We start from the raw sequence: 15,878 nt of genomic DNA, 5'->3' as shown, positions 1-15,878 counted from the left end.
AGGGGGGAGGGACTTCTATCTATTGAACTGAAATCCTCAAGCAGTGTCTGCCTTTTTAGGTTAAGTTTTCACAGAAATATTTGTTACGGAAACATTTGGGTTGATTTGAGTTGCTATGAGTGACTAAAGTCTTCCTTGGGCACGATGTAGTACACGTGTGATGGGCCATGACAGTCTTGGTCTTAAAATGTTTTCATTAGCCTTGAAAGCATTTATTTTAGGGCTTTTCTCAGGGGGTTTCCCTAAAACCGGATAGACTGCTTCTTCATGAGCATCCCAAGTCGAAGGGGAGGCAGCGTTTTTGTGCCTCCCATCCTCTCCCAGCAGTCACCTCCATGTCCCTCTGTGTTAGGCATCCTGGGACACTACAAAAGATTTCCGATGTCTTCAGGCTGGCTGAGGAGGCATTGCCGAGCCGCTAGACTCGGCAATGCCTCCGCAGTTTTCTCCTAATGTTCTTCTTGTAAGGGGGGGGGGGGTTGTTTGTATTTTTTTAAGGTGCTACTCTCGCTGCCTAGATTTCCAATAAAATGCTATCTCTCGTGAAACATGGAAAAAAGCTTTCTATGGGAAAGAAGCAGAATGGAAATTGCAAAGCAAGGCTGGAGGCTCCCCAAATGTTTCCTGCAGTGTTGAAAAGCAATGGCATAGTACATATTCTTACTGCTCATACTGAGCTAAGGGTAAAATGAGCATTCTCCATCAGCGGTGGAGCGCACTGTTAACCCGTGATTGGACACGCGTTTTGGACGCGCTAGCTTTACCCCTTATTCAGTAAGGGGTAATAGCGCGTCGAAAATGTGTGTCCAACCCCCCCCCCGAACCTAATAGCGCCATCAACATGCGAATGCATGTTGCGGGCGCTATTAGGTATTCCCACGCGATTCAGAAAGCAAAATGTGCAGCCAAGCCGCACATTTTACTTTCAGAAATTAGCGCCTACCCAAAGGTAGGCGCTAATTTCTGCTGGCACCAGGAAAGTGCACAGAAAAGCAGTAAAAACTGCTTTTCTGTGCACCCTCCGACTTAATGTCATGGCGATATTAAGTCGGACGCCCCAAAAGTAAAAAAAAAAAAAAAAAAAAAAAGTTAAAAAAAAAAATTTTGAAATCGGCTCGCGGGTTGGAAGATGGACGCCCAATTTTGCCAACGTCCAGTTTCCTAACCTGTGGTTGTCAGCGGGCTCGAGAATCGACACCGGCAAAATTGAGCGTCGGCTGTCAAACCCGCTGACAGCCGCCGCTCCTGTCCAAAAAGAGGCGCTAGGGACACTAGCGCCTCTTTTTACCGCGGGCCCTAATTTAAATAAATTAAGTTACTGAATTGCGTGCACAGGAGAGTGGCCTGTGCGCGCGCCGGGAGAGCGGGTTCACACGATGTACTGAGCATGTGCAGGAATTCCCACGTGGGGAAATAACTCGTGAGCTCCTCAGTCTTTTTTTTTTTTTTTTTGTCAAGCACCAGCAATGATGTGTACCTCTAGCTCTGTTTTTTTTATGAAAAATATCTTGATGCCTTTTTCTTTAAAATTGCCTAGCTGCCTCAGCAGCTCCCAAATAACACTTTTCAGTGCTACCCCCCAAAAAAGGGGAAATTTAAGAACATTTCTAACTTCATCGTGTCTGGTAAGAATAAATTCCTGGGAGAGGATTCAAGGACTGTATTTGTGGTAGTAGAATGTCCATTATTTCTGCTTGAGATTGGATCATGACCAGGCCAACCGTTAGAATTGTGGCCGAATGCCCACAGAAGTCACGTGCCTGGAAAATGGATGAATTGTGTAAGTCTCTCAGAAGCTACGGAAGGTCCTCCTTGCAGAGCGCAGTCTCATCTGCCTCCTCAGAAGTAGAGATGAGCAGGAACTCTTCCAAGGTATCTCCCCTATTGGTGGAGCAGGCAGAATCATCTGGATCAAGTAGTCAGCAGCGCCATGCATCAAGAAAGAAAGGGCACTACTTTGCAGAGCCGCTAGAACAGCCGGTGCACAAAAGGCACAGATTCTTTGGGTGCATTAGGCACCGTTGGTGCAAAAGTCCAGCTTCTAACACAGCTGTCTACTGGTGTGCACAGAACTTTGTCAGGGCCAGCGAAAGCTATGATACCCTGCCCCCGCCAATTACTAGGGCCCTTGCACCAACAAATTTTAATGTAACAAGGGTTATGTCTGGAGACTTCAGATCCCATTTGCTCTCTGGTACCTTTCACATCTAATCTGCCTCCAGTTCAGATTTTGCAGAGCCCAGAAGATGTGCAGGCTTCCATTCGGGTTTCAGAAGAGGATGTTCCACTGTCCATGCCAGGACAAAGGAACCATTAGTCCCTTGACCAGATAGCAAAGTTGGTGAAGGATTTCTTTATCTCTATAGTGGCTAAGGATAAGGCGGATACCTTCAAATCTCTCCAGGATATCAGATTTATTTTCTCACGAGGAAGAGTCCCAGTATCCACGGTTCCAGTGAAATACCACATCAGAACCTCTGAGAATTGGTTTTAGTCCACAGAATTCATTTACAGTGGAAACTGGCTGGTCAGAAGTTTACCCATAAGGACTGTATCCCTCCGAGGTGACCAAAGTCCCCTCCTCAGTCCCCTTCTTCGTTATCGGGGTCTTGGATCAGTGTTCCCATGCCTCTAGGCTCTGAAGAGGGATCGACCGTGATCCCTTCAGATCCCCTTCTGGACCTTCCAGAAAACTCTTCTCCACTGAAGAACCTTTCCTGCACCAGATTCCTGGAAAAGCACTTGGAGCTTATGTGTGTGTAAGGACAAAGATCCTCATGTGAATGACTTTGGTCTCCTTCATATTCTGGAAACACCAACAGAGCCAGCAAAGATCCCGATTCATGATATCCTGCAAGAACTACAAAGCAGAATACGAGAAAATCCTATTTCCTGTGCCCCGTTTGCAAGGAAACTAAACTTTAAGTATAGAGTACAAAGGTCCCCCAGTTTTGGAATAGTGCAATTACCCCTTCAATCAGTTGTGGTAGCATCAACTCTTAAAAAAAAAAAGCAAAGGATGTTCTTGAAATTCCGCCAGGGAAGGACTCACAGTTACTGAATAATTTTCACAACAAGGTGTTTCAAAGCTCCGTGCTTAATGCACAGATTTCCACACACCATTTCCACATGACTCAATACTTAACACGATTGCATACAAAAACTGAAACCATTTCTTTCACCTGGTGACAGTGGAATTGCATCCCCTCGGCCACTCTTAGACGCAGAAGAGTGTGTGTGCCCAGGGTGACCAACTCTGGCCCTCAACAACAGGTCTGGTTTTCTCTTGAATATGCAAGAGAGAGAGGTGAAGGCACTGCCTCCTTGGTATGCAAATATTTCATGAATATTCATTGTGGATATCTAAATTCTTCTAGAAAGGTGAGAAAGCCCTTCATACTTTTAGATTGTAAAAGATCCTTGGCATACTACTGTATCGGCCCATAAGAGAAGTCTGTTTTGGACCGACGAATGATATCACCCACATGTAATGGCTAATTCTTCCTGCTTTCTATGGAGAGCACAGTTCTACTGAAGGCAAACTTGCTAAACTATTGAGGGTCCATGCATAAGCACGCCTGTTATAACAACATAGCATTCCACATCTTATATGTGTGTGTCTCTCTGTCATGCTTATATGCAAAATATACAGATCTCTCACTCATGCTTAAAAGAAGCTGACCAAGCAAGCCAGAATTCAAATCCCACTGACACAACTTGTGACCTTGAGCAAGTCACTTCACCTTCCATTTCCTCAGATACAAACTTGGAGTGTTATTCACTAACGTGGTATTTTTCTGCGAAGGGGGAAAAATACTGCGGGGGCTTCCAATGTGCAGTACTGTGTACCCCACCTTGTAAACTGCACGATATTTTCCACCCCCCACAGAAAAATTTATAGAGAGAAAATACTGTAGGGAACTTACTGAAAAATCACGAGGGCAGTACCCTTACCCTTAAAGTCCGCCCCCCCCCCCCCCCCCCCACCTGTAGAGGCGGCCCACAAGTGAAAAAAGTTGCCAAAAATAAGTCTTGTGGCAATGCCTTGTCCCCTACCCAACCCCCCTTCCAAAAAATCCAATCCCCTGATCCAATTACAGCTCTCCACACAGTAACAGCCTGCCAACACCCCCCCCCCCCCCCCCCCCCCCGGGGCATATCTGGTGGTTTAGTAGGGCCCGGAGGATCCAAAATGGCACTGGCCAACACTTATACTAGGTACTCTGACATACTTAGTATGATGGCTAGTCCGGGCCATTTTGGATTGAGCGAGCTTGTGGGGCCTAGGTGGCTCTCCAAGCCCCACTAGACCACCAGGTGTGCCTGGGGAGGGTGCCTAGGGTGGGTTGGGGGATTGGCAGGCTGCTACTGTGAGGGAGGTTGTTTATGGCATGGGGGAGTTTGGATAGGGGGAGGGATGTCGTTATGCGACTTCTACATTTATTTTTCTCAGATGTTTCACCTGTGGGCTCCCTCTAAAGGGGTGGGTGGGCAGTGGTCTCTCAACACCCCGGGGCACTTTTACAGGTTGGCGGAGGGTCATTAGGACCTTTGTGGCTTTTCATTTTATTTTTGTTTCATTTTGTTTCATTTAATTTTAGTTTTGGTTTTTTTTTTTGTTTTGGTTAGAATAATCTTCATTTTAAAATTTGTGTCGTTTTCGGTGCACGCTAATTCAATTAGTGCGACTGACTGAAACGGCCCGCGCTATTTGATTTAATATGCCTTTGTTTTGAATTAGTGTGCACCAAAAACAAAGAAAAAAAACATTTTGTGGGGGGATTATTTTATTAAAATAAAAAATGAAATAGATATTGTCATTTTATGAGTTATATCTGAGTGAATGTTAAATGTGTATGTTATGTGTATCAAAGTCCGGATGGGAGTGGTGCCAAAGAAAGCAGAGCTAGAATGGGTTCCGTAGGTGTGAAAACACGGAATTCCCCTTTATCATGTGACCACACTGCTTCGAGATAAAGCAGCATGTAAATATTTTTTTCTCAAATTTTTTTTTTTTTTTAAACAGTCTCTTGTGGAACGGAGAGAACCCCTTCCAAGGAAATCCTCTTGGATACTAATGAAGCAATTGTTCGTTTTGAAAGCGGATCCCACATCTCTGGCCGTGGGTTTTTGTTAAACTATGCCACCAGTAGCCACCCAGGTATGTTAGAGTTGAAAGTTGATCTTGTGTGTCATTTGGAGAAAAGGTCCGGGTGCTGAGCTTTTGACATTCAGGATGGGGTAGATCCTGCTGCGTCTGCCCCCCATATTAAGCCACGTCCCGACTGTCTGGCACTTTCTGTCTGTTTTTGGGGATGGTCTCCGCAGAAAGCATGTCCGCACAGCAGGGTGGTTGTAGAGGAGGGCATGCTCAGATGCCAGTGCCCTTCTGAGTCAGGGAGGCCAGATCCCCCCCTCAGAGTTGCCCCCTCTTATTCTCCTGTCAGTCCTCAACCACATCCTCTCCCACTATTCTTTTAAGACACTAGACAGATGGTCAGAAAATGGACATTAAGTGCCCTATTTTTACTCTCCTTGTACCTCCTCTCCTGGACTGTGTGATAGCTCTCCTACTTCTTTCCTCGGTGCTCACAAACAGTCACTATGTGCCAGGGTTACTTATGTACCGCTTGGAAACAAACGAGAGGAGCCAAGAAAAAAATGCGAGCTGAGCAGACCCAGTTTAGGGTGATTAGCTTCCCCTCGGTGGTCACACTATTTAGCCAATGCGTTTTAGGGTTTCTGTGCACACATTAAATCGTTTTGCATCAAACATTAAGTGGCATTTTAGCATGCATATTTGAATGTTTTGTGAGTGGACTCTACATTTTATTTTAGCAGAAGATTTATTGCATAGGCCCTCATGATGTATTAAAACCGAGCTGGCATGGATTTAGGTTTACTGTGGTATATGCCTTCCAGAGCTTTTACTGCAGAGCAAACTTTCTGTCCTTGCTAAAAACAAGTAAATAAATACATTTTTGTGTGTATATTTTTTAGTGCAGATTCAATTAAACAAAAACATTTGCCTTCTGTCCCTTCTACTGTATGGGTGAGGTGTATGAATCTGTGCAGACCATATGAAATTCAATTGTATGCAAATTAAAAAAAAAAATTAGCAAGTTGTAAGAGAAAACTAGGCATGCCTACAAATTGCAAATTGTTTACGGCGGGAAGATGCATCACCCACTGCCGCTTGATTAATTATATGCTTTCTGAATGGTAGTTGAAGGCCTCAGAGTGGCTAGGAGTAGTGTCCCAGTCTCTGCTCGATGATGGAGTCATGTGTAGGACCACAGTGGAGAATCTAGGACCACTAGGGGACAGAAGAAAAGAAAAGTGAACCAAGTTATGTTTTTCCCCTTCATTTACCAACAATAAATGCAAGCTGGATTTGTCCAGGCCTGCATGCAGCACGTTGAAAATCAACGCCCTTGCATATTAAATGCATGTTAGTAAAACTTTCTCTGCATTTACCTTTGTGTGTGTTCCAAGATTCACTAACTCTCTCTTGTTTTGTTTTGTTTTTTTTATTCTGTTATTATTTTTATTTGCTATAGATCTAATCACATGTTTGGAGAGAGCAAGCCATTATGATGAGCTCGAATACAGGTAAATATAGGTCTTGCTGTTAGGATCTGTTATTAATGTCTTACTGCAGCTTCTGTTTTAACCACATGGGTTGTCTTAACTGGATGAAGTGTGGCATGTGCTGCGGACGCACTATAAACAAGCCACTAATGCAGGTCTAGCTATCGGGTAAGGTCCTTCAGGCCTGTGCCTTCTGTACAGCTCAGTGTGTGTGAGCTAGAAATCAACTGGGGTGTGGCAGTGAAGATGTGCTCGCTTGGGGAAAGGAAGGTTGATGAGGCATATTCGCGAGCCTGGTAGCAGAGTATGCATTGTGACTGTGAGACCATTTTATAGACATAAGAGGTTTTCACTCAGAGAGTGATGAAGGCCTCTTGTTGATTGGTGACTTCATCAAGGCTTGTATAAGATAGCACAAGTGGTCTGAGGCTTTTTCAAGTGTTTTATTTACAAGGCAGAAAATACCGACTTACGCTCAGCAATACAGCTTCAAGTTAAACCATTCACATCCACAGTCGTCTTATTGGAAACAGGCCAGCTATGTTAGGGGCTGTCTTTTCCTTCTTACTCATGGGTTAGGACAGAAAAGTTACAGACGCTGCCTTCTCCCTGGTGTCCCTAGCGCCTGGAGCCTGTCTCCCTTCCCTTAGGGCTGTACTCTTAACCCTGCTCTCAGGGCCCCATCCTACAGGCCGATTCAGTAAAAGGAGCAGGCGAGCACACAGGCCACTCTCCTGTGCGCACGATTCAGTATTTAAATGAGGGCCCGCGGTAAAAAGAGGCGCTAGGGACACTAGAGTGTCCCTAGCGCCTCTTTTTTAACAGGAGCGGCGGCTGTCAGTGAGTTTGACAGCCGACACTCAATTTTGCCGGCGTCGGTTCTCAAACCCGCTGACAGCCACAGGTTCGGAAACCAGACGCCGGCAAAAATTGAGTGTCCGATTTTCAAGCCGCGGGCCGATTTAAAAATTTATTTTTTTTTTAAATTATTTTTTACTTTGGGACCTCCGACTTCATATCGCCATGATATTAAGTCGGAGGGTGTACAGAAAAGCAGTTTTTACTGCTTTTCTGTGCACTTTCCCGGTGCCCGGAGAAATTAACACCTACCTTTGGGTAGGCACTAATTTCTGAAAGTAAAATGTGCGGCTTGGCTGCATATTTTGCTTTCTGAATCGCGCAGGAATACCTAATAGGGTCATCAAAATGCATTTGCATGTTGCGGGCGCTATTAGGTTCGGAGGGGTTGGACGCGCGTTTTCGACGCGCTGTTACCCCTTACTGAATAAGGGGTAAAGCTAGCGCGTCGAAAACGCACGTCCATTCGCGGGTTAATAGTGCGCTCCGCCAGCGTGCACTGTACTGTATCGGCCTGACAGTGTTGTCATAGGGTTGCTAGCACAAGCTGTTTCCTCGTTGCATTCTGTACATATTCGAGCTGCAGCTTGGGCATCAGCAGCCTTTGTGACAGACCTGAAGAATTACCTCTTTCCTAATGCCTCACTAGGGTCACAAAACATAGTAAATAAATCATTCGGCAAAAAAGTGAACATTCCTTGGGATGCTTGTAGTAAACATTTGGAAGTTTTGGTAGCTTGTGTCGAGGCACTCCCAACCATCCTGGATCTGAGCAAACAGACGTGGCAGCCCTGGCCATCAGTAGAAAGGGGTCCAAAGTGTGCACTGAGCAGAATGAGACAGAGAGAGAGCACCGAGATCCAAACAGAGCAGACCAATGTAAGAATGTGCTAAATGAAGGATCCGGGGGGAAAGGCAGCCTAACAGCAATCCATTCTTATCCTGTTGCAGCAAATTCTGCCCTGCTGGCTGCAGAGACCTAGCAGGAGACGTTTCTGGTGACGTGGCTGACGGATACCGGGATGTAAGTAGGGGAGGGATCTTGATTTTTCGACATCGGTTTCTGGGGTCGAGCTGGGGGGTGGATGGGGCGAGAGGAGTGGGTCCGTCCTCTTCTCTGGGTGCTGGAGGTGGGAGGGAATGTTCCTCGCAATGTGACCGTGCTGTTCTGGCCTGGATTAATAGGGCAAGCACTGCCTCATCTCAACCGCAGCTCACAGAGGAGCATTCCCTGGCCTGAAACCTGTCATGCAGCTATTCCACTTGAAGATAGGAGTGATATAAGGCGCCTTGTAAGTACAAATGCATATATAGCAGCCAGATTCAGGACTCTGCCAGTTCATATTCCGAGCTCACTGTAAAATCCTTACTTTGTCAGGCGTGTAGACGTTTTCCTTTTGAATGCTCAGGTTCGTGGGAGGGAATATGGGTGCTCTGTGCCCACACACCTTACCCCTGCTTTGAAACTGAAATGCTTGCACATTCTCTCTCCCCTTCCACCCCCCCCACCCCCCAACCTCGCCCCTTTTTACCCACCAGGGGAGTAAGGGAGAATAATGTTCAAACACACTTTTTACACGTAGGTATTTGCTGCGTAAAAAATGTTGAAAATTAGCCTTTATGTGGTAAAGGGGTGTGGGTGGGAGGGTGTGTGTACGTATTCATGCCAACCTTGAACTCCTCAGAAATTAAGCATCTGTTTGAAATAGAGGCGTGGCTTCCAGTACCACCACCTCCATCATCCAGTAGTACATTTACTGCATTTTCCCCAGGCAGTGGAACCCTGACGCCTCCTCTCCCTGATGCACTCCGGGCCCCACTGTAGTCCCAGCTCCCACCTCACCCCCCCCCCCTCCCCCCTTGGTAACCTCTGGGGGGCCCTGTGGTCTGCAGAGCCCAAACTCTGTGCGATCTTGATTTTTTGCTGGTCCATTCAAAAACCAGGGTTTTCCACGGGCAGATTTCTTTTGGAAATAAACGTGGTTGAAGATAAAACGGCTACCGGTTGAAAACCCGGTCTTTGAGCTGCTCGTGTTCCTCCAAACGTTGGCCTGCCTGCTTGCTTCACTCTCTCTTCTTTGGTCTTTCTTGATTTCACCTGACGATCTGATGTGAGTGCAGAACCTTGTGTCCAGCATTCTCTTTGACTCATCGTGCCCGTCCAATTAAGAGATTCCCAGCCTGCAGAGGTTCTTGCTTTCTCCAGGACCAATCAGGAAACTGGAACTCCGCACTTGTTTAGTCCATGGACGTTTCCTCTCATGTGAATGGTCGATGGCATCTTAAGTTGTCGTCACATTCAGCTTGTTCGCATCTCATCCCTTTACTTGCCCATCTCAGGTGTATGAGGTCCCAGGTGTGCCGAGTGCACATTTTTGATAAGCAACAGGAGTTCTTTGGGTTTTGTTATTTTTTTGTATTTTAAAAACCTATCTTTTGAGGAATTAAAAGTTTTTACAAAAATAAAACAAAGGTAAGAAGATCTTAATGGCTTTGTTTTTGTAGCTTATTGAAGGATATTTATGGTAGTTTCTTAGCTAACGTCTTACCAGGTCCTTGGCTCTCTTGCTTCTATTTGGGTTGTATTTTTAGGACTGAGAGGTTTTTTTTGGTATCTGAATATATATATTTTTTTATTTCATAAATGGCCACAAACTCATTATTGCTTCCTTCCCCGAATCTGCTCCTCAGTTACCCCTGCTGTGTTCGTGCCCCACATGCATCCCTGTGGCACCTGCATGGGGTCCTGATGGAGATTGGCACAACAGTGTCCTGATGTTCTTCACAATGCCCAACGTGTGGGAATCTAGTGAGGAGATTGTAGAAGCTTTAAATATGGACATCTCCTGTGGAAAAACAGAAAAGAGAGCTCCTGCTGGATGCCTTTGTCGGTGCTGCTTTAAACGATAGCACTCCAGCAGGGTCCTGATCAGGTCTCCTCCTCCCTCTGGAATGTTATGGAGCTCCCTAATCAGACCTCACCCTACTGAAGTGTTAGGACACTTCCTGATCAGGCCTCCCCCGCCTTGCTGGCAGTTATGCTGCTTTCCGTTCCTGCCTTCCCTACGTGATCCGTTACACTCCCTCACCGCCGCTTCCTTACCCACTCCAGGCATTACAGCACTGCCTGATGAGTCCTCTCCTCTCTCCTTTTCCCCATGCATTGCCACCCTCCCTGGTTGGGTTCTCCACCTTCCCTTCCCTGTGTACTCTAGGCAAAAAAACAACAAGGGGACAACCTTATATCGTGGAAGGAATTTTATTAAAAAACCCAACTCCGGCCGTGTTTCGCCAAACAAGGCTGCATCAGGGGCTAAAAGTTTAAAAGTAAAAATATATTAAAATAACAGAGAAATTGTCTATTTAATACAAAACCACATGTATATAACTTGATTAAAAAATATATAGAGTTCATATTACCTCAAACCACAAATGTTGATTATATGAAACTACATATCCTATGTAGTAAAAAAGGACAGCAAACCAAACCTAAACATACATAGAAATTATAAACAATCAAATAAAAGAAACAATAAATATAAACATATTTCAAAATACAAATATATATTAAAAAACAATTACCTTGATTGTTCTCTCACTGTTACCTAATCTAGTAGGTCAACCTAGGTACAGTATTCCCGTCGTCTTCAGTTTACGAAGTAAAAAATGACCTATGTATGTATACATTGGTCGGTTTTTTACTCGTAAACAGTTGCTAGTGAATGTTTTTTTTAAAGTCTCTTTTTAAGTTTGAAATAACGTGTACACAATATTAACTATCATCCTTTTCATATCTGAATATAAATTGGATAATGTCCATTTTTCTGTAAATTACTATCTGAAAGATATATTTGATATAATTGGCAAGTCATGACGTCACTATCCTCCACGTTTTTTAGAGAGAGATACTGTAATACATCTTTAGGTACAATGTGATTATTTCATTTTAATCCTTAATTTATATTGAAGTATTAGATGATATCTTTTGTAATATTAGATAGAGTGATACATTATTATGATAGGCTGTGAATAAAACCGATATAAGTCTCATTTTTGAGTTTAATGTCCAGGAAGACAAAACAATAGAATTTTTAAATATTAAAGGTAACCCTTGTGCAGTCTTCTTAAAACTTTTTAGATAAATATCATCATGCCATTTCTTTTGTAGAGTTCTTTTTTATAATTTAAAACTGAAGACGACAGGATTACTGTACCTAGGTTGACCTACTAGATTAGATGTACAAACATTGCACTAGACCACAAGAGCAGTTTGCAACATGCAAGATTGCAGTTTTCTATATAGACAGAAAACCAAAATAAAAACAAGCAAGACCAACAATCCATAAACATTTAAAATCACACTGCCCAAACCTCACATACCAAGCTTTTCAAAACATCCATGCACACTCATTGTAACAAAAACCACCCCCACAGTTCCTCCTACAGTCAAAAACATACACACAGATGCACCCGTTCCATGGAAAGGAGACTACCAGTTAACTAGGAAGCTGCTACCATAAAACAAATAGCAAGCCAGCTGACGCAGGAACCACAGATGGATCAATTAGACAATAGTTGTCAGTCCCATGTCCCAATCAAGAGTATCCCAGGTCAGTCAAGCTGTGAGCTAAATCTCTCGGCAGCTCTTTAAAGGACATCTTCCATGCTGCTACGTAAGGCACAGCAACTTTACGCTGAGAGATTATCACTTCCAGTCTTTCCATTTGCATAATCACAGACATTTTAAGTTGCCACAAACTGGTAGAAGGTGATGCTGCCTCAGTCCATTTAAGCAAAAGACATTTTGCAGGTGAATTGTGCCGAATAGAGAAAGTGATCCAAACCTTTAGGGCTGCCCGGAGCTCCAGAGAAATCTCCTAATAATAATATTTCACTCCCGTGCACTGCTGCAAAATAGCTATCACATCAGCCCCAAATGTTAGCACTTTATGACCCTGTAAAAGTCAGGACATTTCCTCCTATCCAGGACTATTTTTCAGGTAGGACATTATCCAAATGCTTTCTGAAATTCGGCTTGCCTTGTCCACTCGTTCTGTTTCCCCCTGGCCTGCACGTTGGCTCGTGTTTCTCTCCTCGTTCGCTTTCTCCCATTCCATATCATGGAGCAGACACTTGAGCGCCGTCGTCTCTTCTAGATGTCGGGGCTCGCCCCCCACCTGCCCTGCCACTGCGCAGGTCTCAGTTCTGTGCCCCCTGCCGGTAGTAAAGAAGCATCTTCTCGTGCTTCCTTCCGAACGTCCCTTTCTGCAGCTCACGGAATGACCCCTTGTCCTTCAGCTTCGTTTTCTGTGTGAAGTTTCACTTTCCTTTCCTTTTACTGAAGCCCGTCAGATGTGAATATTTCTAGCAGGTCCGTCTTTCACTTCTTTCTTCCAGCAAGTACATTTTTTGAGTGTCTTACTCTTCTCTCCTTGTTTTTTCTTTCTTTACTCCTTTTCAGCTGGTTCTGGTTTCGAGAGTTGGGGTTTTTTTTTGGCGGGGGGGACTTACCATTTTATTCCCCCTTTTTCATTTCTGCTCTTGTTCACCTCTGTTCCTCCCACAGTCGCTCTTCCATTTCATCCCTTCCCCTCTCTGCTCTAGCCCCAAGTTTTCGTCCCCTCTCCCAGACTCTCTTGTACTTCATCCTGCCTCTTCACCTCTTTCTCTGTCTCTTCTTCCTCTCATAACTTGTTTGCCTTTTCTGTACTGCCTGCTCTCCCCTAGTAGTCTGTCCACCTTGTTCTCTTGTTTTCTAGAATATCCTCGCTTGTTTTCTAGAATACCCTCGCTTGTTTTCTAGAATACCCTCGCTTGATTTTGACCACCTCTTCTCTTCCTCCAGTGCCTCTGCCTCTCTGAAAAAAAAAAACCCACCCTGCAAACCTACTGCTCCAGATCTATGACTGGGAGTATCTCAGTGAGAAAAATGCTGGAGCAGAACCGAAGCAAATGTTAGCTAAATCACCCATGCAGGAGCACTGGGGTATAGTTTAGTGATTTACAGATGTGTTAAAGACTGCGTACCTTTTTTTTCCTATATTTCTAATCGGCATTATGAGGTTACTGAGGTGTGAGGTGAATGGGGATTACTGATGGCAAAGCACGAGCTGCGATGTACAAGCTACAGGGAAGCCCTTTCTTACACGATCTCATCATATAGTTTAATTTACTGGTAGAGGCTTTAAAAAGAAAAACTGATATTTTTTCCCCCTTTTAATTGCCCTTTCCAGTTCACATTGGGTCCCTGATGAATTCTGCCACATTTCTCTCCATCCTCCAGTCTGCCTGTTCAAACAATGCTCTTAATGTCTTCTTCCTAAATCACTGAAACCCACCTTCCCCTTTGCACTCCGCAGCTCCAGTCCGCGTCCATTACCTGCCTGATTTTCCTCTTCCCTGCCCGTTCTCTTGATGAGTTGCGTTCGTCTCACCCTGCACTCCCGTGAGAACGGAGTGCTTGCGGTTGGAATCCAGCGGGTGGAGTACAGAGACTTGGCCCAGGGGTGATACTGCTTCTGTTTTGCCAAGGTTAGCAGAAACTGCTGTCATTTCCCAGTGGCTCTGCAGCATGCAACCTGCAAAATGGGACTACAGCTAAGGAATGTATTATGCTGGCAAACAGGAAGCACTTAACAATCTGGACCTGGGCAGGAAACTTTTTTTTTTTTTTTTTTTTTTTTTTAATTGGGCAGGGTCTGTGGATGTCTCTGTTCTACGCTATAACCCCTGGGCTATTATCTCTTCCCTGGCCTTTGAACATGTTGAATGCTGCATCGAGTTAGAAGTTGATTGAGCTTCAGGGTGAGACGCTATCATGTTGCCTCTGATGTTTTCATACTGGGAATATTCTCTCTTGGTTGTGCGAATGCTGGTGAATAGTGAAACTTGCCAACCACTTGAAATAAGTATCCTCAAGAGTACTTCCTTCTCGTATGGGAAGGGCAGTGTGTCACACCTGCCAATTAGAAGTGACTGGCACCTGTGGCCTGCTGTTGCTCGCTGCCCTCCCTAGTGTCTGGTTGTGACATAATAGATGACCCCATTAACAGTTTCTTTGACTACATACCAGTATTCGTCAATTGCCCCTCTTTTAATGATACTCTAAGGAGCTGGCTTGTGATCATCAATTGTTTTTATGTTTCCCAACACTAAATCATCCAATTTCTTTGTCTTAATCCCCCCCCAAAAGAATTTACGTTGAATTTTGGGTGAGGGGGGAAAAAAGTGGAGCTCTTCGGTTGCTTTTGGTACTGTTGAGCCTGTTTCTGGCATAGGAGGATGATCATTGGAGCTCGGATGATATGCATAATAGTTATTTTACTGTTTTGTTGTAATCATTAATGTATTGTTGGCTTTGTTGGTAATCATTCTGAGCACTTAACGGAAATGTGAGAGAGAAGTAAACCGATTGGTGTGTTCCTGAGAATTCATTGTAAGCTGGTGGTGTGGCTGTGGGCAGTGTGTGTTGGCGCTATGTGTGCAGTCTTCTAGAAGAAGAACACTTTCCAGCTTGTTTTCTTACCTACGAATGAGTCGGCCAGGGTTAATGCTGAAGCCTTCCCAGGTCAGTGTGACAGAGTTGTGAGTGTCATTTGAAGAATCAGAAGAAGATGCAATCAGGATTATGTCCGGATGCATATTAGCAATTGGAAATTGGATGAGAGAGAATAAACTGGTCCTCCTGAATTTACAAAAAAATGGAGATTTTGAAGATTAGTCCAAAGGAAGGTGTTAATAACTTGAATGAAATTAAGTAATGAGATTTTCCGTGTCCATTAGAGCTCAAGATTTAGGTGTTATCGTAGGTTCGGAATTAGCATTTATAAATCAGATTAGACCTGTTTTTAAAGGGGGTATTTTTTTAAACTGCAGGTACTGGGCAGATTAAGATTTTTGTTATCCAGAGAAGATCTGAGAACTATTGTGCAAAGTCTCGTTTATTTAAAACTTGCTTATTGTATGTAATGCACCTTTTTGTAGGCCTTCCACAAGGAAGAAGAAAATCATTGCCTGGCTGACTAATTGCTGCCTGTAGGAGGGGGCGAGCACATTACCCCTGTCCTGAAAAGATTACATTGGTTGCCAGTAGCCCAACAAATAAAATTCAATATTTTGTTGCTGGTATATAAGACTCTTCGGCATGGAGCTCCAGCCTATACAAAAAAAAATTACTGGAAATTATACTCAGGTCACGGGAGAGAAGGTTGCTTCAAGTGCCCTCATTACAGGAAGGTTGGTTACAAAAGATTTGTGTGCAGGCCTTTTCAGTGGTTGGTCCTAAACCTTGGGGATGACCTTGAGATAGAAGTTAAGAAGGAAGAATCTTAAAAAAAAAAAAAAAAAAAAAAGCTGAAGACTCTGCTATTTATGGAGGCATTTCCAGAATAGAAAAAATTACGGTGGATGAGTAGAAATACGGGAATTGT

General features: G+C 44.2%; 1 protein-coding gene across 1 annotated transcript in view; it reads left to right on the top strand.

Moving 5' to 3' along the window:
- Window positions 1-15,878, top strand: part of DCBLD1 (discoidin, CUB and LCCL domain containing 1) — a 105,794-nt gene that overhangs the window by 42,771 nt on the left and 47,145 nt on the right. Inside the window, exons 3-5 of the mRNA XM_029596439.1 lie at window positions 5,027-5,161; window positions 6,561-6,612; window positions 8,401-8,473. Of these exons, the coding sequence (XP_029452299.1) occupies window positions 5,027-5,161; window positions 6,561-6,612; window positions 8,401-8,473 (260 nt within the window). The remainder of the gene's footprint in view (window positions 1-5,026; window positions 5,162-6,560; window positions 6,613-8,400; window positions 8,474-15,878) is intronic.

Source organism: Rhinatrema bivittatum, chromosome 3 (assembly GCF_901001135.1).
Source record: "Rhinatrema bivittatum chromosome 3, aRhiBiv1.1, whole genome shotgun sequence".
NCBI lineage: Eukaryota > Metazoa > Chordata > Amphibia > Gymnophiona > Rhinatrematidae > Rhinatrema > Rhinatrema bivittatum.
This window is presented reverse-complemented; position numbering and strand designations above follow the sequence as displayed.